The following is a 21,880-nucleotide window of genomic DNA, read 5'->3' on the forward strand; positions in this document are numbered from 1 at the left end:
GGACCTATTGTCGCTCCTCCAGGCTCCTGAGTTCTTGCAATGCAGACTGTGAAACGTATTTATGAGATCTTCAAAATGAAAGTGGTGTTGTTCCCACTCTTGCTCTCTCCATCCCCTTCTCTCCCCTTCCCTCCGTTTCTCCCCGCTGAAAGTATGTCTTTCAAATAGATTAATTACATTTTTTAGCTTTTGTTAATATTTAATTATTTATTTATTTTTAAAGATTTTATTTGTTTGAGAGGTAGCGTTACAGACAGTGAGAGGGAAAGACAGACAGAGAGGCCTTCCATCCACTGGTTCACCCCCCAGATGGCTGCAATGGCCAGAGCCGCGCTGATCAGGAGCCAGGAGCTCCCTCCCGGTGCCCCATGTGGTTGCTTCCACTGCCCTCCCGGGCCACAGCAGAGAGCAGGATCGCGAGTGGAGCAGCCAGAACTCGAACTGGCATCCACATGGGATGCCAGCACCACAGGCGGAGGCCCAGCCCAGTGTGCCAGCTCCAAGATTTTATTTATTTAAAATTGAGAGGCAGAGTTAGAGACACACACACAGAGACTTCCATCCACTGGTTCACTCCCCAGACGGCCACGGTGGCCAGAACTGGGTGGATCTGGAGCCAGGAGCCAGGTGCTTCCTCACTGCTTTCCCAGGCCAGATGGGGGAGGAGCAGCCAGGACTCCAGGCAGAGGCCCCGCCCACTCCGCCATGGCCTGACTTCTCTCCAGGTCCTTCCGCTGTCCCATGGATATCAACTGAGAAAGCCACGCAAATGGGTCAGTCCCATACAGCGGTTGGCAGGAAGGGAACCGGGCAGGCACCGTGGCACAGCAGGTGAGGCTGCCTCTCAGACGCCCTCACCCACGTGCCCGGCCTGAGTCCCGGCTGCTCGGCTCCAAGGCAGCTTCCTGCTAATGCACCTGGGACGCTCCCAGGCATGGTCATGCAGGAGACTCAGAGGAGGCCCTGGCTCCAGCCTGGCCCAGCCCCGCACACATCCGGGGAGGGCTCCAGCGGACAGAAGGTCAATTGCTCTGCTTCTGTGCCGTGGCATCAGTGGGCTGGTGGAGCAGGGAGGTGCTACAGGGCCAAGAGAGCTGGGAGCCCGAGGGGGGCAACAGGGAGCCCCCCAGAACAGTGCAGGGCGTAGGGAGCCCGAGGGGGCTGGGAGGATGCAGGGAGCCCCCAGAGCTATGCAGGGTGCTGGGAGCACAAGGGGGGCTGGCAGGGTGCAGGGAGCCCCCCAGAGCAATGGAGGGAGCCCGAGGGGGCAGGCAGGGTGCCGGGAGCCCCCCAGAGCAGTTCAGGGAGCCCGAGGGGGGCTGGCAGGGTCCAGGGAGCCCCCCAGAGCAGTGGAGGGCCCAGCACCACACAGGGTTCAGGGGCAGCAGACCCTTCCTCAAGGCTGCCCTGTAGGACCAAACACAGCCTGCAGACCAGGCCTCCCGGGTGTAGACCAAGCCCTCTGGTATGTAGACCAGCCCTCCTGGGTGTAGACCAGATCTCCCGGATGTAGACCAGGCCTCCCGGGTGTAGACCAAACCCTCTAGGATGTAGGCCTGCATAAGAGCCCACCTAGATCATGTACCAAACAAGTGAAATTCGCCTCCAACGATGGAAGTCGGAATAGTGGTCCCCCCGGGATAGTGACTGAAACAGGCCCCAAGGGAGGATTCCGAGAGGGGGCGTCTGTCTCCATCTAGCACTAACTCACCCTTTACCCTCGAGGCACTTAACTGGGCTGTACGAGGGTTTTGCATACTTTTCCAGATGTGCAGTCAGGTGCCCATCGTGGAGTCCTGTGCACCGGTGGTCCCCTGAGATTATAAATGGAGCTAAAAGGTTGCTATTCCCCAGTGCTGTTAGAGCTGTGGTACCTTGTAATGCCGTTTGTAGTGATGCTGTATACACAAACCTACCCTGCACCCACGTGGGAGGCCAGCATGGAGTTCCTGGCTTCTGGCTTTGGCCTGACCTGACCCCAGCTGCATGTACACATCTCACACTGTACACATCTCACACTCCCCATTACAAAGGAACACACAGCGACCTCGGGCTCCACACAGCTGGGCGGGGCGGGGGGGCACTGGGAAGTGCTTAGCTGGGTTGGGTGTTTGACTCTCGAAACTTCTAGGGCTGAGCAGCCGCTGAACGGAATTCTGGTCTCACCTGCCTTAATGGGGGCTTGGCCAAGCACTCATGGCTTCCCTTCCTCCACTCCGCTCCTCCTCCTCATGCAATGTAAGTGCATGATGACGATGATAGCAAATGACTAAGCCAATGACACACACTCCCTGATACCCTCTATTGTTATTTGAGAGCACACTCCTGGTCATTAAAAAGAAAGAAGTGCTCACTGCCGAGCAGGATGGTGGTTGACACCTGCCGCAGCCCCGTACGTACATCCCATGTTGCCACGCCCAGGCTGCAGTAAGAGGCACGGCACGTGATTGGCCCGCACCAGCTCTGTCCGCGTAGCGACAGTGAAATCACCCAATGGTGCATTTCTCAGAACGTGGGCCCGTCGTTAAGTGGCCCCTAACTGCTATCCTGCGAGGGGTTACTAAAAGGAAGGAAAAAAAACACATAACTCTGCAGCTAAGGAAATGTTCAGTTGAAGCCGCGACTTCTCATGTTTCCCTCCTTCCCTCTCGAGGTTCAGAGGATTCTCATTTCGAGGGAAAGTGCTGGCTCCTGCATGTCAGGCCCAGCCCCTCCCTGGCTCCTGCTCTCCTCTGCCCTTGGCCAGACAGGGCAGAGAGGACGACGGCCAAGATGAGTGCTGCCTCATCAAGCCACTGAGACCCCTGGACGTGAACCCCACCGTCCCTGGGTGGGGCGAGGGCACTCGTCCTCCACCTCCCCTCGTCCTGAGCTGAGGGTGCCCGGGCGACCCTGGGCGGGGCACCTCTGGTGCCTCAGGTGGAGGTGATGTGAGAAGGGACGTGGGCCCACCACAGTGGGCGAGGCCAGGTCAAAGCCAGGAGCTGAGGCCTCAGGACAGGTCTCCCACATGGGTGGCAGGGACCCAGCCACTTGAGCCCTCGCCACTGCCTCCCACCCAAGGTGCACATTAGCAGGAAGCTGGAGTCAGGAGCAGCGCCGGGACTCAAACCCAGGCAGTGGGACGTGGGGTCTGAGTGTCCCAAGTGGCAGCTGAACTGCCAGGCCCCACAGCTGCCTCCTTGTTACAGAAGAGGAAACTGAGGCATGCACATCAGGGGGTGCTGGAGCCAGGAGACAGGTCGTCTGCCTCCCAGGATCGCTCTCTGGAGTGCAGGCCCCAGGCAGATCCGGTTTGTGCATGCTCACGTTTGTACAGCTTGGGGGCTGTCTTCACGGAAGAAAAAAAAAAAACCAAGACACTACTAGCAGCTGAGACAGCGAGCGGTGCTGGTGAGGGACCCCGCGGCTGAGCTTCCCGAGCCCATGGTGATCGGTCAGCCTCTGCCTCCGCTCTGCCGTGGGCAGTGAGGAACTTCCATCCCCAGGGAGATGACAAAGTCAGATGCCCCTGGCCATTGCAAGAAACCGCTGCAGAGAGGCAAAGCCCAGCTGAGGGCGCCCGGATCCGCATGGTGTGTGTTCATTCACCTTGCAAGTGCTCGCTGAATCCTCACCAGGTGCCAGGCACGTCCAAGGCAGTGAACTCCCTTCCGCTCCCCTGGCGAGACCTGAACACGGGGCCCAGAAGGAGCTACAGCAGGTTGGGAAAGGTGCCCTCCTCCTGGGGGACTGACGTGGTTTGTGTCCATTAGGAACAGGACAGAATCAAGAAAAGCAAAACGAGCTTCCTGGGATCAGTAAAAGGTAAACTCTTTGTGGCCAGTGACTCCATTTGCCCTCCAGCCTTTTCTGCAGGGAGATTTCTCTCTCTTCCCTTTTACAGCCAAGAGAAGAGTACCGGAGAAGGGCAGTGGTTTGCTCTCGGTCACACAGCCCGGAAGTGGCAGTGCCAAGGCTCAAAGCCAGGTCTGTCCCCTGCTTGTGCCTTGTCCTGCCCCTGAGGGTCTCTCAGTCCCCCAAGCTCTGTCCTGGAAGCCAGGCAGCAGTGCGGTTAAGTGAGGGGTGTCCAAGCAGGGATGGGTAGCCAGACAGGCACATGGGTAGACAGACAGGATGGGTAGACAAGCACATGGGTAGACAGACAGGCAGGATGGGTATACAGACAGACAGGATGGGTAGACAGACAGGATGGGTAGACAGACAGGCACATGGACAGACAGGATGGGTAGACAGACAGGCACATGGGTAGACAGACAGGATGGGTAGACAAGCACATGGGTAGACAGACAGGCAGGATGGGTAGACAGACAGGATGGGTAGACAGGCACATGGTAGACAGGCACATGCACACAGCAGGGGCCAGCGCTCTGCGTTCCAAGGTTTTGGTGAATGACTTAAAACAGGAAGCACCATCAGTCCCATGACTCCCAGCACCCAGAGCACAGCCATCTGCCAGTTCCGCAGAAGGGCGGCTCTTCCCCTGTCCTGGGTCTTGGGAGAAATCGCTCCAGGCACGGCCGGGCTGTTTCTGCAGCATTGTGACTGGACACGCACGCCCCAGCAGGCTTGACATGGTCCCAGGGTTAGAAAGCTGGGGGAAGGTGACAATGAAGTCTCCAGGGAAAGCCAACATCTGACTTTTTCTTTTACGCAGGATCAGGCAAGTTAGAGGCCAAAATGCACCATCTGTGAAGTGGGTGCTCCCTTTGGTGAAGAAGAAGAGGCAGCATTGGAGGTGGGAGCCCTGGGAAGGGACACACTGGGGGGTGGGAGCCTGGGGGGTCCTATCGCTGTCCTGCCTGGAGCTGAGCATTGGCGGGACAGGAGTCTACCTGCCCAGGAGTGGTCAGTGGCAGAGCAGCGTCCCCTAAGGCCTGCGCCTGTGTCTGGGGCAGGACAGATTGGAAGACCAGGGCCCACGACTCAGTGAGGAGGAGGCTCCGTGTGCAATAAAGCGGCTCCTGCGATGCTGGGGGAGTCGGGTGACTGCCCTCTGTTGACAGAGGTTGAACCTGCACCTGCGAGGTCACGGAGTTCTTGGACTCAACAACTTCACAAGGGTGGAAACCCAGGTCAGCAGGGAGTGGCAGCCCAACATCTTTCTTGGCCAGACAGCCCTCGTCCCGGCAGCATTTTGTTCCCCCGAAGGAGACGGCACTGGGGAGGGAGGGAGGCTGCCTCTCAGAAAGACCTGGGGCGGCGACTGCCTCTCAGTGCCCGGATGGGGCCTCGGAGTCCCCAGCAGGGAGGAAGAGACAGATGAGGAGGAGGAAGAGGAGGAGCGGAGTGGGGGAAGGGAGGCGATGAGTGCTTGGCCAAGCCCCCATTAAGGTGGCTGAGACCAGAATTCCATTCAGCGGCTGCTCAGCCCTAGAAGAAGTTTCGAGAGTCAAACACCCAACCCAGCTAGGCACTTCTCAGCCCCCCCCCCCCCCCGCCCAGCTGTGTGGAGCCCGAGGTCGCTGTGTGTTCCTTTGTTTTTTTTTTTTTTCTTTGACAGGCAGAGTGGACAGTGAGAGAGAGAGAGAGAGAGAGAGAGAGAGAAAGGCCTTCCTTTTGCCATTGGTTCACCCTCCAATGGCCGCCACAGCCAGCGCATGGTGCTGATCTGATGGCAGGAGCCAGGTACTTCTCCTGGTCTCCCATGGGGTGCAGGGCCCAAGGACTTGGGCCATCCTCCACTGCACTCCCGGGCCACAGCAGAGAGCTGGCCTGGAAGAGGGGCAACCGGGACAGAATTTGGCGCCCCGACTGGGACTAGAACCCGGTATGCCGGCACCGCAAGGCGGAGGATTAGCCTAGTGAGCCACAGCGCCGGCCGCTGTATGTTCCTTTGTAAGCTGATGGGGAGTGCGAGATGGGTCAGCCCTGGCCGGGCATCCCCATCCCCTGGGCAACTCATGAAAAATGCAGAGTCTGAGCCATCAGGTCCGTGGTGGGGCCTGGCCGTCTGAATCTGCAAAGCGTCTGTGTGCCTCCCTCACCCCTTCTCCCACCCTTGGGCGCCAGGACTTGCCTTCCCTTGTCCCCATCACGGTTCGCTGTCACGGGACTTCAGTCCCCTTTCCTTGCTTTAACAAGCACCTGCATGGACCAGCACTTGGCCCTCACAGGAAGCCGGGCAGATCCCGGCACCCAGTTGTCTTTTTTTAAAAGATTTATTTATTTACTTGAGAGGCAGAGTTACAGACAGAGGGAGAGACAGAGAGACAGAGAGAGAGAGAGAGAGAGATTTTCTGTGTGCTCTTTCACGCCACAGTGGCCAGAGCTGGGCCGATCCGAAGCCAGCAACACCCTTGCATCTCCCACATGGCAGCGAGGGCCCATGCAGCTGGGCTGTCATCTGCTGCTGCTGTTTTCCCACGCGCGTTAGGAAGGAGCCAGATCAAAAGTGGAGCAGCCAGGAGTCGAACCAGCACCATATGAAAAGCCAGCACCTCTACCGGAACATCACGCCCAGGGCTTTCTCACCACAGCCCCAAGTCCCAGGGCCAGTTCCAGCACCAGTGCAACCCTGCATTTTTTTTTTTTTTTGACAGGCAGAGTTAGACAGTGAGAGAGAGAGAGAGAGAGAGAGAGAGAGCCATGCCCGGCACTGCGCCGATCAGAAGCCAGGAGCCAGGTGCTTCTCCTGGTCTCCCATGCAGGTGCAGGGCCCAAGCACTCGGGCTATCCTCCACTGCACTCCCTGGCCACAGCAGAGAGCTGGCCTGGAAGAGGGGCAACCGGGACAGAATCCGGTGGGCCGACCGGGACTAGCACCCGGTGTGCCGGCACCGCAAGGTGGAGGATTAGCCTAGTGAGCCGCGGCACCAGCCCAAACCTACTTTCTTAATAAGTGGTCTGGTCTCAGGGCTCCCGACAGCAGCACCATGCTGACCAGAGGCACGGCAGGATGTCCATGTGTCTGGTCACCTCTCCACCCACAGACTGGCCAGCCATGCCCAAGGCTCACGTTCTAGTGCAAGGCCCGGCAAGGGCGGCCTGGACATGTGGTGGACAGCTGAGGTGCCTGCTTTATCCATAGTGGTCCCCGGGGAAGTGAGATGGGAGGAGGCAGGTACTGCACCACTGGAGCAGCCGCAGAAGTGTCAGCCAGGTGCCCTGACCATCGTAGGCCCAACTTCAGCTTCTCTGTCTCCCGGCTGCGCTTGGCCAAGCCCTGGGCTAACATTTATTAAGCCTCAGTATGTGCCAGGTGTTGAGCTAAGTGCTTCTCATGAATAGATGGCCTCATTCAGTCCTCAAGACCAACCTATGAGATAGACATTTCTATCATGCCAATTTTACAGATGTGGAAACAGAGGCCAGAGAAGACAGAGAGCTTTCTTGTCACAGTCAGAAACCCAGTATCTTAGCCACTAGGCCAAGTGCCTGGCCCTCGCCATTGTATTTTTTAAAAAAGACTTTATTTGAGAGGCAGAGTTACAGACAGAGAGAGGGAGAGGCAAAGAGCGAGGTCTTCTATCCACTAGTTTACTCCCCAAGTGGCCACAACAGCCGGAGCTGAAGTGCTCTGAAGCCAGGAGCCAGGAGCTTCTTCTGGGTCTTCCACACAGGTGCAGGGGCCCAAGGACTTGGGCCATCTTCTACTGCTTTCCCAGGCCACAGCCAGGAGCTGGATCAGAAGTGGAGCAGCCGGGATTTGAAATGGTGCCCATACAGGATGCCAACACCGCAGATCAGGGCTTTAACTTACTGTGCCACAGCACCGGCCCTTTAAATTATTTTTTTAAGATTTATTTTTATTTATTTGAAAGATAGAGTTACACAGAGTAGGTAGAGAGAGAGAGAGAGAGAGAGAGAGAGAGAGAGGAAGGGGGGGGAGAGAGAGATCTTCCATTCACTGGTTCACTCCGCAAATGGTGGCAATGGCCAGAGCTGATTGATCCAAAGGAAGGAGCCAGGGTCTCCCATGTGGGTGCAGGGGCCTAAGGGCCATCTTCTGCTGTTTTTCCAGGCCATAGCAGCGAGCTGGATGGGAAATGGAACAGCTGGGATTTGAACTGGTGCCATAGGACATGCTGGCGCTGCAGGCCAGGGCCAGTGCACCACAGTGCTGGTCTCAGTTTAACATGTTTTCACAAAGAAGTGTGCCTGAGGCTTTCTTTCCAGAGTGCCTCTCCTGTTGCCATTCGGATGCCCACTGAGCCGTGAGGGTTTCTACAGGCTCCCTCCCCACCCCTCCCCCGTATTGTTGAGCGCAGCTGCTAATTCTGCTTTGTACTAAAGTGAGCTCGTGACCCTCCCAAGTTGTGTGTTTGCTTCTTAGTGAGTGGAATCCAAAACCTCCACCACGTGGTGGGCATTTGGCACCACCTGGGATACCCACATCCCTGATCGGAGAGCCTGGTGTGAGAGCCACTCCTCGGCTTCTGATCTGGCCTCCTGCTGGTGCACACCTTGGGAGGCAGCCACGATGGCTCAAGAACTTGAGTCCCTAACACCCATGTGGGAGGCCCAGATTGTGTTCCAGGCTCCCAACTTTAGCCCGGCACAGCCTTGGTGTTGCAGGCATTTGGGGAGTGAACAGTGGATGGGAAGATCTGCCCTTCTGCCTTCCAAATAAAACGGAAAGAAAAAAAAAGTTGTGAAAACTTTGTTTCAAACATTAAAAAAAAAAAAAACAACCCTCCACCTGAAGTAGTTGTCTCACAAAGTAATTTATTTGCAGCAAATTAGGAAACCCCAGGACATCATTTCCAAAGTCATGGTTTCTCAGGCAGAGGGAGGCGGGGGTTACCAGAGGCGACCAGAAAACCACCCGCCCCCAGCTGGCAGGGACTGGTGGGGCCAGTGCGGGGCCGTGAGGGGGCAGCTCTGGGCACGTCCCAGTGGGCTGAGCTCTGGGCACCTCTGCCTTCTCGGCCCCTCCCCTCCACGTCTGACCTCCCCGTCTCCGGGTGTTATTCCCTGCCCCTCTGAGAAAGAAGGTATCTTCAAAAACAATTCCATGGAAAAATGAAAAAGCTTATTTATTTATTTGCAAGAGTTATGCAGAGAGAGGAAAGGCAGAGAGAGAGAGGTCTTCCATTCGCTGGTTCACTCCCCAATTGGCTGCAACAGCCGGAGCTGCACCAATCCAAAGCCAGGAACCAGGAGCTTCTTCCAGGTCTGCCACGTGGGTGCAGGGGCCCAAGCACTTGGTCCATCCTCTACTGCTTTCCCAGGCCACAGCAGAGAGCTGGATCGCAAGTGGAGCAGCCGGGACTAGAACCAGCGCCCATATGGGATGCCTGCACTTTAGGCCAGGGCATTCACCCACAGTGAGCCACAGTGCCGGCCCCCACGCTGGATCTTTTCATTCCATTTTCCATGATCTTCTCAAAGTTCCTTTGCCCAGTATCAGCATCAGATCTTGGTGTCAGGTTCTGTGTCTGGGGGAAGTTCCAACAAGGCTGAAAGATCTTATTGTCCCCACTTTACAGAGAAAGGAATCTGGGGCTGCGAGGGTGAGTGATGTACTTCAAGGTGTGACATAGTAGGAATCATGTTTTTGGTCTCTGTCTCTGGTTTTTGACACAGCACTCTTCAAATCCCAAGTAATAGGAATGCTGGGAGCATCTTTTTTTTTTCTCATATTCTGTAAAAAAAAAAAAAAAAGTAGGGGTGGGCTACACCTGCACCGCCAGCATCCCAGATGGGTGGTGGTTCAAGTCCCTGGTGCCCCACTTCTGATCCAGCTACCTGCTAATGCACCTCGTAAGGCAGCTGAGGATGGCCCAAGGATTTTGGCCCCTGCAACTCACATGGGAGACCCAGAAGAAACTCCTCCTGGCTCCTGGCTTTGGTCTGGCCCTCTCTGGCCATTGCAGCCATTTTGGGGGTAACAAACCAGCAGATGGAAGATCCCTCTGTCCATCTCTCTGTAAAATAAAATAAATCTAAAAAATAAATTTTAAAAAGCAATTATTTGAGCAACAGACAGACAGGGCTCCCCTTCCCCGGTCTACTGCGTCAAATGCTCATGATGTCCCCAGGCCAAGAACTTAAGCCAGGTCCCCCACATGAGTGGCAGGAACCCAGTCACTCGAGCCATCACTGCTGCCTCCCAGGGTGCATTAGCAGGAAGCTGGAGCCAGGAGCTGGGCAGGGGACTGAACGCAGGCACTCCGATGTGAGATGCAGGTGCCTTAATGCCTGGCCAAGTGCCCCCCGCCCCCAGTATTTGGTCTTTGACCTGTTCTCTGCATAGACATCCTAAAACACTTATACCTTGCCAAATGAAGGGAGTGATGGGAACATCTCGCAGAGAGCTGCTAAATTCCTTGGGCCCTGCTGAGCCTCGTTTCTAATGAGATGACTGTCGGTGGGCCCCACAGAGATTCAGGACCAGGGCTCAGACCAGGATCAAGAGCACAGAGAGACTGGATCACTGATGGACCCTGGGGACAGGAGAAAGCCTCCCACGGACATCTCTAGGTGCCCGCCTTGCAGGAAGGCTGGGAAGGTTTTATGGCTCAGTGTCATCAGGCCAGGTAGCCCATTTGGTGCTGAGCAGAGAGGATTCTCCCGGGGGCTTTCCTCGGTGGGGAGCTGACACCACCTGGGAAGTTGTCAGGGTCTGGGCAGGACCTTGCAGTGTGAAACCCTGGGCTGCTTCCCAGGTGAGTTTCTGCAGATGCTGTGTCTCTCTCAGGCCCCTCTCACACACACAGGCTCATTTCTAACTTCCTGCCTAACACCGGTGCCCATTTGGGACGCCAGCACTGCAGGCGGATGCTTATCCATCTATACCACAGCCCCAAGGTTGACAGTTCCTTGAAGTGAGAGACATAATTTGTAACTCTATAGCCTCCTCATACCTATGATGGCTCCTTGTGCAATAACGCGCTATGTTGACATTTTTTAAAAGTTTGATTGAGGGGCTGGTGTTGGGCACTGCAGCTGACACACTGCTTGGGATGCCCACGCCTCTCACCGGAATTCCAGTCCTGGCTCCACAGCCGATTCCAGCTTCCTGCTGATGTAGGATCATGGGAGGCAGCAGGCGATGGCTCAGGGAGTTGGGCCCCTGCTACTCACATGGGAGACCCAGATGGAGTTCCAGGCTCCTGGCTCCCACCTGCTCAGCCCTAGCTGTTGGGGGCATTTGGGGAGTGAACCAGTAGAGAGAAGATCAAATTCTCTCTCTCTCTTTCCCCTTTCAAATAAAATGAAAATCTGCGTATAAAATTTTTAAAGTTTTTTTTTTTTATTTTTTTTTATTTTTGACAGGCAGAGTGGACAGTGAGAGAGAGAGACAGAGAGAGAAAGCTCTTCCCTTGCCGTTGGTTCACCCTCCAATGGCTGCTGCTGCAGCCGGTGCACCGCGCTGATCCGATGGCAGGAGCCAGGAGCCAGGTGCTTTTCCTGGTCTCCCATGGGGTGCAGGGCCCAAGCACCTGGGCCATCCTCCACTGCACTCCCTGGCCACAGCAGAGAGCTGGCCTGGAAGAGGGGCAACCGGGACAGAATCCGGCGCCCCGAGATTTATTTATTTGAAAGGCAGAGGTACAAAGAGAAAGGAGAGTCAGAAATCTTCAATCCGCTGGTTCACTCCCCAAATGGCCACAATAGCCGGGGCTGCGCCAAGCCAAAGCCAGGAGCCAGGAGCTTCTCCCAGGTCTCCCAAATGGGTGCAGGGACTCAAGCACTTGGGCCATCTTTTGCTGCTTTCCCAGGCTCATTAGCAGGGAGCTGGATAGGCAGTGGAGCAGCTGGGACTGCTGCTCCTATGGGAGGGCACCACTGCGGGCTCCACCTGTCACCTGTCAATGCCATGACACCAGGAGCCTAGCTCCAGCGTATGAACCTTGGGGGAGAAACCACAATCACCCTGGGCAGCCTGGGGTGCCTGCCCTCGCTCACCCCCCCAACCTGCCCCCCAGGAGACGAGGACAGGCACACACGACCACCTTCGGAGGAGAAATCGCCTTTTACTTGGATTCTGATTTGAGAACAGTGTACACTGGATAAATCATACAGTATCTCATACATGCGGGAAAAAAGCTGGGGTCTGTCTCCCTCCTCAGCTCCCACCCTGTGTTCCCCTCACCAAAATGTAGAAAAAGCCCAGCTTGGAAAATAGGGCAGATCTTTGTCCCCGAAGCAGCACAGAGCTGGGGCCATCAAGGAGAATGTCTTGTAGTCGACACAGAGCAGTGAAACTGCCCAGCCGGCTGCCATAGTGCACATCCATTTCTTTATACAATTTGATTCATTGTAGCCCCTGGATGGTGTCTAGGGAAGGATGGGATCCGGAGAGGCAGGCAGCACGGGAGCCCTTGGCTCAAAAGTGCTCAACAGGGGACCAGCCTGGGGGGTCCCCAACGTGCTGCAGAGCTGCCACTGTGACAGGTCACCGTCCCCAGACACACAGCCCCACCCCGAGACCACAGGGCCCCCTGAAGCCAGCTGCAGGCTGCACCAAGCAAGCTGTCCCTACAGGTGCCGAGCCATGCGTCTGGGCTCTGATGCAAGTCGGAGGCAGGCCAGCGCCAGGTCGGGCAGAGAAGGACAAAGGGCTACACTCCTTCTGGAACCTTCTCACCCAGCTCAGGCAAGGCCAGGAAGGCCCAGGATGCTGGAGGTCATTGCTTGGCCCCCAGGGAGTGACACTAAAGAGACAGGAAAAGTAGCCCCCGCCCCTCTGTCCCACACTCAGGGCAAGAGGGCCGAGCGGTGACTAGACGGTGGGCTGCCTCAAGCACGCATCTCTCCGGGACGTCTGCTGCCTGGCGTTCTGGCCCCCGTGGAAGGCCTCCTCCACTTGGCAACCAGGTCCCTCACATAGCTCTGCACCCACTGCTGCTTGGGGTCGCCGCAGACTCGGTAGTCCTTCTTGGTGGTGAAGCTGGAGGGGGAGAGAGAAGGACAGGGGATTCACTTGATGGGGAGGTGGGTGGAGGAGCACAGAGAGGCTCCGCTGCAGGCCCAGAGCCCCCAGCAAGCTACCAGCGTGGTGTTGGTGTCTCTGGATGGAGAGGGGAGGGGAGTAAAATCTGCCACAGAACACAAACCCCCCCCCTCCCCCACCCCCAACCAGAGGCAAGGCAGGTGCGACCAGTTCACATGCCAAGCACGGCCACTGAGAATGCCAGAGCCAGGGTTGGGGAAGACGGGGAAGGCCCCTTTGAAGCCAGCCCTGGGCTGGAGGTGGTGCCAGGCTGTGGAGCTGAGTCGGGGACTGGCTGGGGAAGATCGGTCTCACACTGCTCACAAAGCAAGTTCACACCCACTCCTTGTGTGAGAGGCAGCCCCAGAGGTATCTGGAGCCCAGAGACCCGGCTGCTGGAGCAAGTCCCTTACCCGGGCCTCGGGTGCCGTCTCTACATGACGGGAACCACCTTCCCTACTCCGCAGTGCTGTTGAGAGCATTAGCTAAGCAGTATGGGGTGCCCCGGGAAGGGCCTCCTATGTTTTCTGTGCTTGGTAAATGGCTCCCTCCTAGATTCACCAGTGAGAAAGCTGAGGCCTAGAGAGATCACTTGACTTCCCCGGGGATGCACAGAGCTGGGTCCTGCCAACACTTAGCCCCCAGGGACCCTGGTGGCCCACCCTGACCTGACCACGGGGAGTTACTCACATCACACCTGCCCTGGGGCAGACACTCCCGCTGGACAGCTGGTAGCTCACCACTTGGCTCTCAGGGATCTTCTTAGGAATAAAGTTCATGCAGCAGGAGGAGGGGATGACCACGGTGCCTAAGAGACGGTGAGAGAAAAGCCCCGTCTCCAGATGCCCCAGCCCACCCTGCTGTCCCCGTCACGTCCCCAGGCCAGGCTGGAGGTCTCACCTGCAGGGGTGAAGTGGTGGGCACTGAGGGCCAGCAGCAGGAGGCTGGCTGCGATGGTTGCAGGGCCTGCCATGTCCGGGGGAGGGTGCAGAAGCTCAGGGATCCACGCCTGGGTGCAGGAGGAGAGGGCCTGGGGGTCAGAGCCCGGCTGTTTGCAGGACACCCTCTGTCCCACCTTTTATAGGAGCGCTGGCCGGACCGTCCTACTGATGGAGCCCCACCCCTCTCGGGCTTCCTTGAAAATCCTGAAGCCTCTGTGGTCAGGAAGGAGGAAGTCGTGGCCCAGCTGAGTCAGGGATCATTTGGGGCTCGATAACAAAGAGCTGGGCTGAGGATGGGTGGGCACTGCCCTGCCTACGCCAGGGCCAAGGCCTCGGGTTCATGGTGGGGTTCCTGCCTGTGCTGCTTGCTCCCCGTGGGGTCTGTTGGGCACCAAAAACTTTGTTGTGTCCAGATCGTTAGATCCCCGCAGAGACCCCCAGAGAGTCGATCACACCGAACTGCAAGAGCAAGGTTTATTCAGGAGTACAAGCCGCGACAGGGACCCCATCCAAGCAACCGGCACAGCAGAGGAAGGCATGAGGCCCCATTCTTTGTTGGGAGTTTTTAAAGGAAAAAAGGGCTACATCAGCAGGAAAAGAGTTACATACAGCATGGAACCTCTGGGTACAGGGAGTTACATGGGGGGCTCACAGCTCAGGAGCTCTGGGCACAGGGAGTTACTTTGTTCAGCAATCTCTCCTGTGCTGTCCTTGGTCTACCCAGCTAGCTGTCCCTGGTAAGCTTTGCTATCTCTGGAATGCCTGAATGCCTGCTTTTACAAGGACCCGGGTCTGCTATGGGAAACGGAGGCTGCTTTTTTTTTTTGTTTGTTTTAAAATGGAGTCACTTTGGTTCTTCATTCCCCCCTTGTTTTTGTACATGTTTGAAAAACCCAATCATGGGTTTGGACTGACATTTTATAGGTTTTACAAACATTTTTGGTTTCTATTGGGACCGTTGGACCATTAATTGAATGGTGCCCAATCTCTATTTTATAAACTGTACAAGTTTGTTAACAATGTAAGGGCCAAACGTTAAAATTAACAAGCGGCCCTATGAGTCCTGATAGTAGGGTGGCTCACCAGGGAGAAGAACTGAACCAAGACTCAAACCTCCCCTGAGAGGCCTCCCGTTCTCTTTTTCGTTTTGCCAGCCCCTCCCTGACCTTAGCCAACCATAATCTTTTATTAGGCCCGAGTGATGGGCGTAAAAGAAGCATTCTTTCCCAGAGTGGCGCACAGCCCACCACATCAGTCCCAGAAGTCCAAGAGGTGCAGAGGGATGACGATCCACCTTCAGAGCCACCCCTGCTGACGTGGAGCAACGAGGCACTCTGCGCTGCCATGGGGCGATGTCTTAAGCTGCTGTCTCCTGGGTGGGGAGCCGAGCACATTCCTCTAGTAGCATTTGGTTGACCGCCTGGTTGCCGAAGGCCTTGGTTTGCTCCATCACCAGCTGTAAATACTTAACCAGACACTGTAGTATAGAGACAGGGTGAGACTAAAGCAGATTCCAGCCAAAACCGGGAGAAACGCCACTCATTAGTGTGGGAGAGGATTACCAGTACACACATGTTGGGAGTATAAACGGCGATCTACTCAGAGAACAAAGAATTTACAGGAATCCTCAGCGTTTAATTTCTGCTCTACTTTTATACACAGAATAATGACTAGCTATTCGCAGCATGTCTTAACTTTTTAAGTTTGTGCATTTACTTTTCCCGAGCAAGGCGGAGCTGCTGCTGCTACGTGTAACTGAGACAGTAGCTGATATTTAATAGGAAACACTGCTCACAGAACTGTACTCCCTACTAGCCAAATTTATCTAATAATGAATTATTCTGATAATGGAGAGTAGATACCATATGCACTAATTACACAGATGTTACTTTAACATAAGTCACAGTTTTAAACAAGGTAATTTACATTTTGAAGTATACTACGTACGGTAATACTGTTTAATAAAAGATATACTGCTGCCCCCACAGGATATGTACAGAATGTCTGTGTACCACTGACTTTAATAAGCAACAAAATTACAAAGGCATGAGGCCCAGGAGTGGGCCAGACAGGGTCCAGAACAAACGACAGAGTTGCTATTAGAGGAGTCAAGAAAGCTGTTGTCTAAGTTACAAATAAGTTTTCTGATTGAGAGGCAAAGAGAACCTGATAGAAGGGGCTTGATAATAACCTGGTGGGCTTTAGGACTTGTAAGTTAAGGGACCTAGGCCTATCTATCTTTTTACATAGGGTACATCTTAAGGGAGGAGTGAACCTCCTTGGGGAAGGCACTCTGTTGACTTTTATTACTTACCTGGCCTGGGAGGAGAGCTGGCCAGGTAAAGGCAGGTGGCATCTCCAACAGGACATTTACAGCTCTGTCTGCAATGTTACTGACCCTACTTGGCCATTCTTTCAACAGTGGCGGTCACTTTGGAGGCTGGGCTAAGTGAAGGGCTTTTCAACTTAGAGCCAATAAGATCTGTGGCTCTGACCTGAAGTCCTTCGACTCCAGGGCAGGTCCATTTCCAGTGATCCAACTTTTGGCTGGCAGAGCTCCCAGGGCTCTTCATAAGTTGACTTCTGCTGAGGCCCAGGCTTACCTCATCAGAAGCCACTGCAGTGGACTGGCCTGTTGGGTCTCCCTGAGGGCAGATCACTGCACAGAGCTGCCTGTAATAGGCCTGCCACCCATCTTTACATTGTTTCTGATGCCCAGCTCTCTTTTTCTCCTGGTTTTTGTTAAATCAGACCAGAGAATGCAAGTCAAGGGAGTGCTCAGTCCCACCTCTAATTTTCGTTGCCTAGACTAGAAATCTAGAGTCATAGGCATGTTTCTGATGAATATTTAGCCGGGCTGTTACTCTGATTTCTGAACATGGTTGACCTTTAACAGAACTGACTTATGTCCTTACCCAAATAGCTATGCAAGGACACTGCCAGATTGTCACTACAAAACCTTACCAGTTACCAGCCACGCTTAGAAAACCTTGCATCACCAGAGGCAAAACAGATACATTACTCTGTGTGGTGTTGCCTGACAGTGGCTTTAATTTTTTTTATGCTAGTCTTTAATTTAAGTAATTAAGTAATCTCACAAGGAAGAATCCTATATGGCAGTAGGGTCCAAAAGGTAGGGCAGCTCTTCCATGCACAAACATTTTAAGAGTCATATCAGGCTGGTGCCATGGCTCAATAGGCTAATCCTCCATCTAGCGGCGCCAGCACACGGGGTTCTAGTCCCGGTCGGGGCGCCGGATTCTGTCCCAGTTGCCCCTCTTCCAGGCCAGCTCTCTGCTGTGGCCCGGGAAGGCAGTGGAGGATGGCCCAAGTGCTTGGGCCCTGCACCCCATGGGAGACCAGGAGAAGCACCTGGCTCCTGCCTTCGGATCAGCGCGGTGCGTCGGCCACAGCGCGCCAGCCGTGGTGGCCATTGGAGGGTGAACCAACGGCAAAAGGAAGACCTTTCTCTCTCTCTCTCTCACTATCCACTCTGCCTGTCAAAAAAAAAAGAGTAATATCAAATGAAAACTTAGTAAGTAGATTTAATTATTAGACAACAACTTAGGAAAACACTTACCAGTAGGTCCAATGTCCTTTACAAATGTTAAGAATACATGTACTTGGAAACATCTCTTAAATACCCAACATGGTTTAGCTTGTTTAACCAGCAAATTTAAGCACAAGTATATAAAATGTTTTCAGTTTTTTTTTAACAAGTTTACAGAGATTTAGGTTACACGGATTTTCGAATTTCCGATTAACTTTAGCTGTTTAAACTTACGGGAGACATTCTGTTACAGACTACAACATAATCAAGCTCTACAGCAATACGAACACTTGAGGTAACTCTTTTGTATACACAACATTTAGTCCAGCAGAGACATTAGAAAAACATACATAAATGATACAGAGGAGTTGATTTACATTTAGATAGATGCATTCAGTTTCACAGCAAATTACAGGGTTACATACATCATAACAATAAGGCAGTTTCAGTGATAGTTGTTAGAATCTTTAATCTTTTTTTTATAAATTACCAATTGATTTGAATTACTTTCTGATCTTAGTAACCTCAGTTAACTATACTTTTTTTCCAGTTGGTACCTGTAATACATTATTGGCTTTATCAGTTTACAGAGTCATCCCAAAGTACTGAATACAATAGATGCAGCTGGAAAAAGTCCACTGCAACCTATAGGAGGACAGTTAAACACAGAGCCAACAACGCTTTAGTTTTATAAGTAGTAAATCTGATATACAAAACTGTGGATGACAGAAGACCTTAAGTTGTTATATTTAAAATTACAAACTTGTTAACCAACAAGAGACACTTGTTTACTTTACATAGCATTTTTGAAAGCACCTATAAGATTTTACAAGGCACACTTAACTTTTTTAGGCCTCTGGGGCCCCTTCACCAAGATGACCATTATGTTTAGTAACACTAGATTACCAGACTTTATAATTTCTAGACATCTGTATCAATACCATTTTATATCATGACATAATACAGACCAAATGTGATCACTGTTACAGGGTGATTATTTAAATGTTTGAAAATAAGCACATATTTAAATAACCCACAGCTCTTAATAAAAACTCGGTTGTTTTTAAACAATTAGAATTTAACAGAGACATCAAGAGAACATAATAGATTAACTTATTGCTCTAATAGAAAATCAGTAATAGTTTTTATGTCTAAAATTTTTTTATGACTTTTTGTGACTTTTACACACTTTTTTTTAACTTACTTGAAACATTTTATTTTTATATTTGTGATGTTTTTATCTGTTAATTTTTTTGCTTCACATTTTGAAATAACCTATTAAAATTTTAAAATTAAGACAACATTTTTAAACAAGGTAACACATCAAGTTTCAGCATTAATTACTTTTAAGTGATGTTGAACTATTTTTATATGGACAATTTATGAAAACACGTTAGCAAATTTAAGTAGTTTTTTTATAGAATATAAGGTGTTGAAAGTACCAAAGTTTACGTTTAGACACATTTATCTCATTTGTCTTTACCTAATTTAAATTAGCAGTCACACCTAAATGACTTAAGATGTTGATATTATATATCTCTATCTGAATTTAATTAAAATTGTATTTATTTAAAACAAGTACTAATTACCTATTACTGTTTTATTGAGTACTGACCACCCAGAAATTTGTTAAAACAAATTGCAAGTTACAAAGTAATATCTTCTGGCTTGCATGAGATAAAACAGAAGAGCCATCAGGAGGGTGGGATACCTGATTTGTTTCACTGATAAGACAGGGAGAGTACACTTGGGACCAGACCTGGTTCTAAGGTAAAGTTCAAATTCTGAGATAAGGCAAGGGGGAAGAGAGTCACCCAGGCCATGCCAGTCTCCAAGGCCAAATTTGAATTTTGCGCCAATCTTGCCTGCGGTGCCGCTGCTTTGAGACTCACCAACAGAGCCTGGCAATAGACATGGAGTCTCTCCTTTACAGAAATTAACCCAATTGTAATTGTCCTTTTTAACATTTACATTGTTCCAACATGCCAGAGGCTGTTCATCTTGGAGACCTGTTGCAGATATGGGTATGGCTCGGCGCGAGATTTACACCCTTTTCCTGGATTTTTAAGGGCCAGCAAGAGCTCACCGTATGCCAGCCTTCCAGGGCTCCCGCTGGCTTTCCGCGCTTTATTGAATTTACTTTGACATTTAGAGTACTGGGCAGAAATCACATCATGTCAACACACGCCATGGGCCCTCACGATGTTTTAACAGTTTAATTCGCCTGGTCCACACCAGTTCTAAGTCAGCTGCTAGGCGCCGGTCAAGGCCAGCTGCTGTGGGGAACCAGGGCCGCAGGGGTAGGCCCGGCGGGGGGGGGGGCATGCGCCCGGGCGGCACCACGGTGTGGGGGGGGGAAGGGGGGGAAGGGGTCTCCTCCTCGAACCCCGACCCAGGGAGCACCCGCCAGGCTCCCCAAAGGCAGCCGCAACTCCTGATGCAGCTGGGGTGATCCATGGGAAGGGCCCAGCTTGCATCCAGAGTTGCCCCCGCTGCCAGCTCCCCAGGTGCCCCCCCCGGGGGGGGCAGTGCCTCATCCAGCCACAGCGCGTACCCAGTCCTGCTTCATGCCCCAGCCCGACCAACCCAGTCCTTAACCTACATTATCATGAGCCACTTTTTTTTTTTTTACTGTGCAAGAGTTAGATTTAGTGGAGAGGAAGGAGTCACCCCCATGTTCTGTCCAGTTAAGTCAGTTGTCAACAGAAATAACACAAACACCACTTAACAAAAAAATGAAAAAACACGGGGCCCGTACAGAATTTCCGTGGACAGATTCAAGTGGTCATATTACAGAAGGTCTCCACTGCTCCAAGGGCAAACCTCCAGGAGTCTGAAGGAGACCAAAGACCTTACCGATGGGACGAGAACTCTGCAGCAGTCCCTCTTCTCTTTGTCCCCAGATACAGATTGGACCCCCCCCCCAGGTCCCAGATACAGATTGGACCTCCCCAGGTCCCAGATACAGATTGGACCTCCCCAGGTCCCAGATACAGAATGGACCTTCCCAGGTCCCCAGATACAGATTGGATCTCCCCAGGTCCCAGATACAGATTGGATCTCCCCAGGTCCCAGATACAGATTGGACCCCCCCAGGTCCCCAGATACAGATTGGACCCCCCCAGGTCCCCAGATACAGAATGGACCCCCCCAGGTCCCAGATACAGAATGGACCCCCCCCCAGGTCCCAGATACAGATTGGACCCCTCCAGGTCCCCAGATACAGATTGGACCTCCCCAGGTCCCAGACAAGGAATCGGGACGTCTCCCGTTTCCTCTGGGGTGTGCCCTGCAATTGCGTCCGCTCAGGCAGTGACCCTCCACAGATTCAGAATGCAGATGCAATGGCCAATGCTACAGATTCAGATTTAGACACAGTTAAACAATGAACAACTAGACTAATAAACTCACCCAGTGGATTGGAGCAAACCTTCCGGGTCGAGGTCGCTGGGGGGCTTTTTGGGGATCACAATCCCAGATGAGCTCCCAAATATGTTGGGCACCAAAAAATATGCTGTGCCCAGATCATTAGATCCCCGCAGAGACCCCCAGAAAGTCGATCACACCGAACTGCAAAAGCAAGGTTTATCGGGAGTACAAGCCGTGACAGGGACTCCCATCCAACCAACCGGCACAGCAGAAGAAGGAGTGAGCCCCGGTCTTTGTTTGGGAGAGTTTTTAAAGGAAAAAAGGGCTACATCAGCAGGAAAAGAGTTACATACAGCTCGGGAGCTCTGGGCACAGGGAGTTACTTTGTTCAGCAATCTCTCCTGTGCTGTCCTTGGTCTACCGAGCTAGCTGTCCCTGGTAAGCTTTGCTATCTCTGGAATGCCTGAATGCCTGCTTTTACAAGGGAAACGGAAGGCCAGAAAGCAGAGTAAAGCACGTACAGAATGAATAATTTATCTTCAAAAACAATTTGTGTCCTTTCTCAAAATATTTTTGGCTGTACTCAGTGTTGTAATGGCTTCTTTTCCCTCACACGGGCAGCATGTTGCCATTTCACACTACTAAAATCAGTTAGGTCTTCCTACATCCTAAGTCCTTCCTCAGACTCTGGGGGCATTGTTTTGGTTTTGGTGTCATTAAACAAACAGCATTTCATACTTGTCATTTACATGTTTTGTTCTAGCCCCAAAAGACATCATTTTCAAGGTATCAAGACACTGCAATAGTTTACATCTATTATCCTGCATACACACAGTCACCATCTATTTCTGGAATAGAAATGAAGCTGATGCTGTTTTTCAGATGTTTTCCTTTAGTTCCACCACATACAGAACTGAACAGGGCCCAGCGGTAGTTCCTATGTGATGCTACCTTATGAATTTTTTTCTTATATGGTTGAACCCTATTGAATGATGGCTGAATTCCACTAAAAATCACTGTTAACACCTGGATCATAGAGAAGTGCGCAGGTGTCTGCAGCATTCTTCTGTACGATGCGAAACCACTCCGGCGACACAGACATACTCAGGTCCTTTAGGATATCAAGAGAAGGACAAGACT

General features: G+C 52.6%; 1 protein-coding gene across 3 annotated transcripts; it reads right to left on the reverse strand.

The window, feature by feature from the left end:
* Positions 1-8,703: 8,703 nt before the first annotated feature.
* On the reverse strand, positions 8,704-21,113 carry LOC100354652 (C-C motif chemokine 24). 3 transcript variants are annotated; one of them, XM_089320662.1, is made up of 5 exons: positions 20,783-21,113; positions 15,116-15,298; positions 13,781-13,889; positions 13,571-13,688; positions 8,704-12,838 (listed from the first exon to the last, which is right to left on the reverse strand). In XM_089320662.1, exons 3-5 carry the CDS (start codon positions 13,851-13,853, stop codon positions 12,688-12,690), a joined length of 342 nt encoding a protein of 113 aa, XP_089176788.1. In that variant the 5' UTR covers positions 13,854-13,889; positions 15,116-15,298; positions 20,783-21,113; the 3' UTR covers positions 8,704-12,687. The 3 variants fall into 3 exon arrangements, with proteins under 3 accessions (XP_089176788.1, XP_089176790.1, XP_089176787.1); XM_089320664.1 differs by lacking the exon at positions 20,783-21,113 and adding an exon at positions 16,136-19,657; XM_089320661.1 differs by lacking the exon at positions 15,116-15,298 and having other exon boundaries at positions 8,706-12,838; positions 20,783-21,100.
* Between the last annotated feature and the right edge of the window lie 767 nt (positions 21,114-21,880).

This window comes from Oryctolagus cuniculus, chromosome 19 (genome assembly GCF_051225735.1).
Source record: "Oryctolagus cuniculus isolate XC-2025 breed Fujian yellow rabbit chromosome 19, ASM5122573v1, whole genome shotgun sequence".
NCBI lineage: Eukaryota > Metazoa > Chordata > Mammalia > Lagomorpha > Leporidae > Oryctolagus > Oryctolagus cuniculus.

Coding starts and splice junctions, on each gene's coding strand:
- LOC100354652 (XM_089320662.1), bottom strand. CDS start 13,853: ATGGCAGGCCCTGCAACCATCGCAGCCAGCCTCCTGCTGCTGGCCCTC. Junction 13,689..13,780: donor CCACCACTTCACCCCTGCAG/GTGAGACCTCCA, acceptor ACCGTCTCTTAG/GCACCGTGGTCATCCCCTCC. Junction 12,839..13,570: donor TGCCCCAGGGCAGGTGTGAT/GTGAGTAACTCC, acceptor CTCCCCCTCCAG/CTTCACCACCAAGAAGGACT.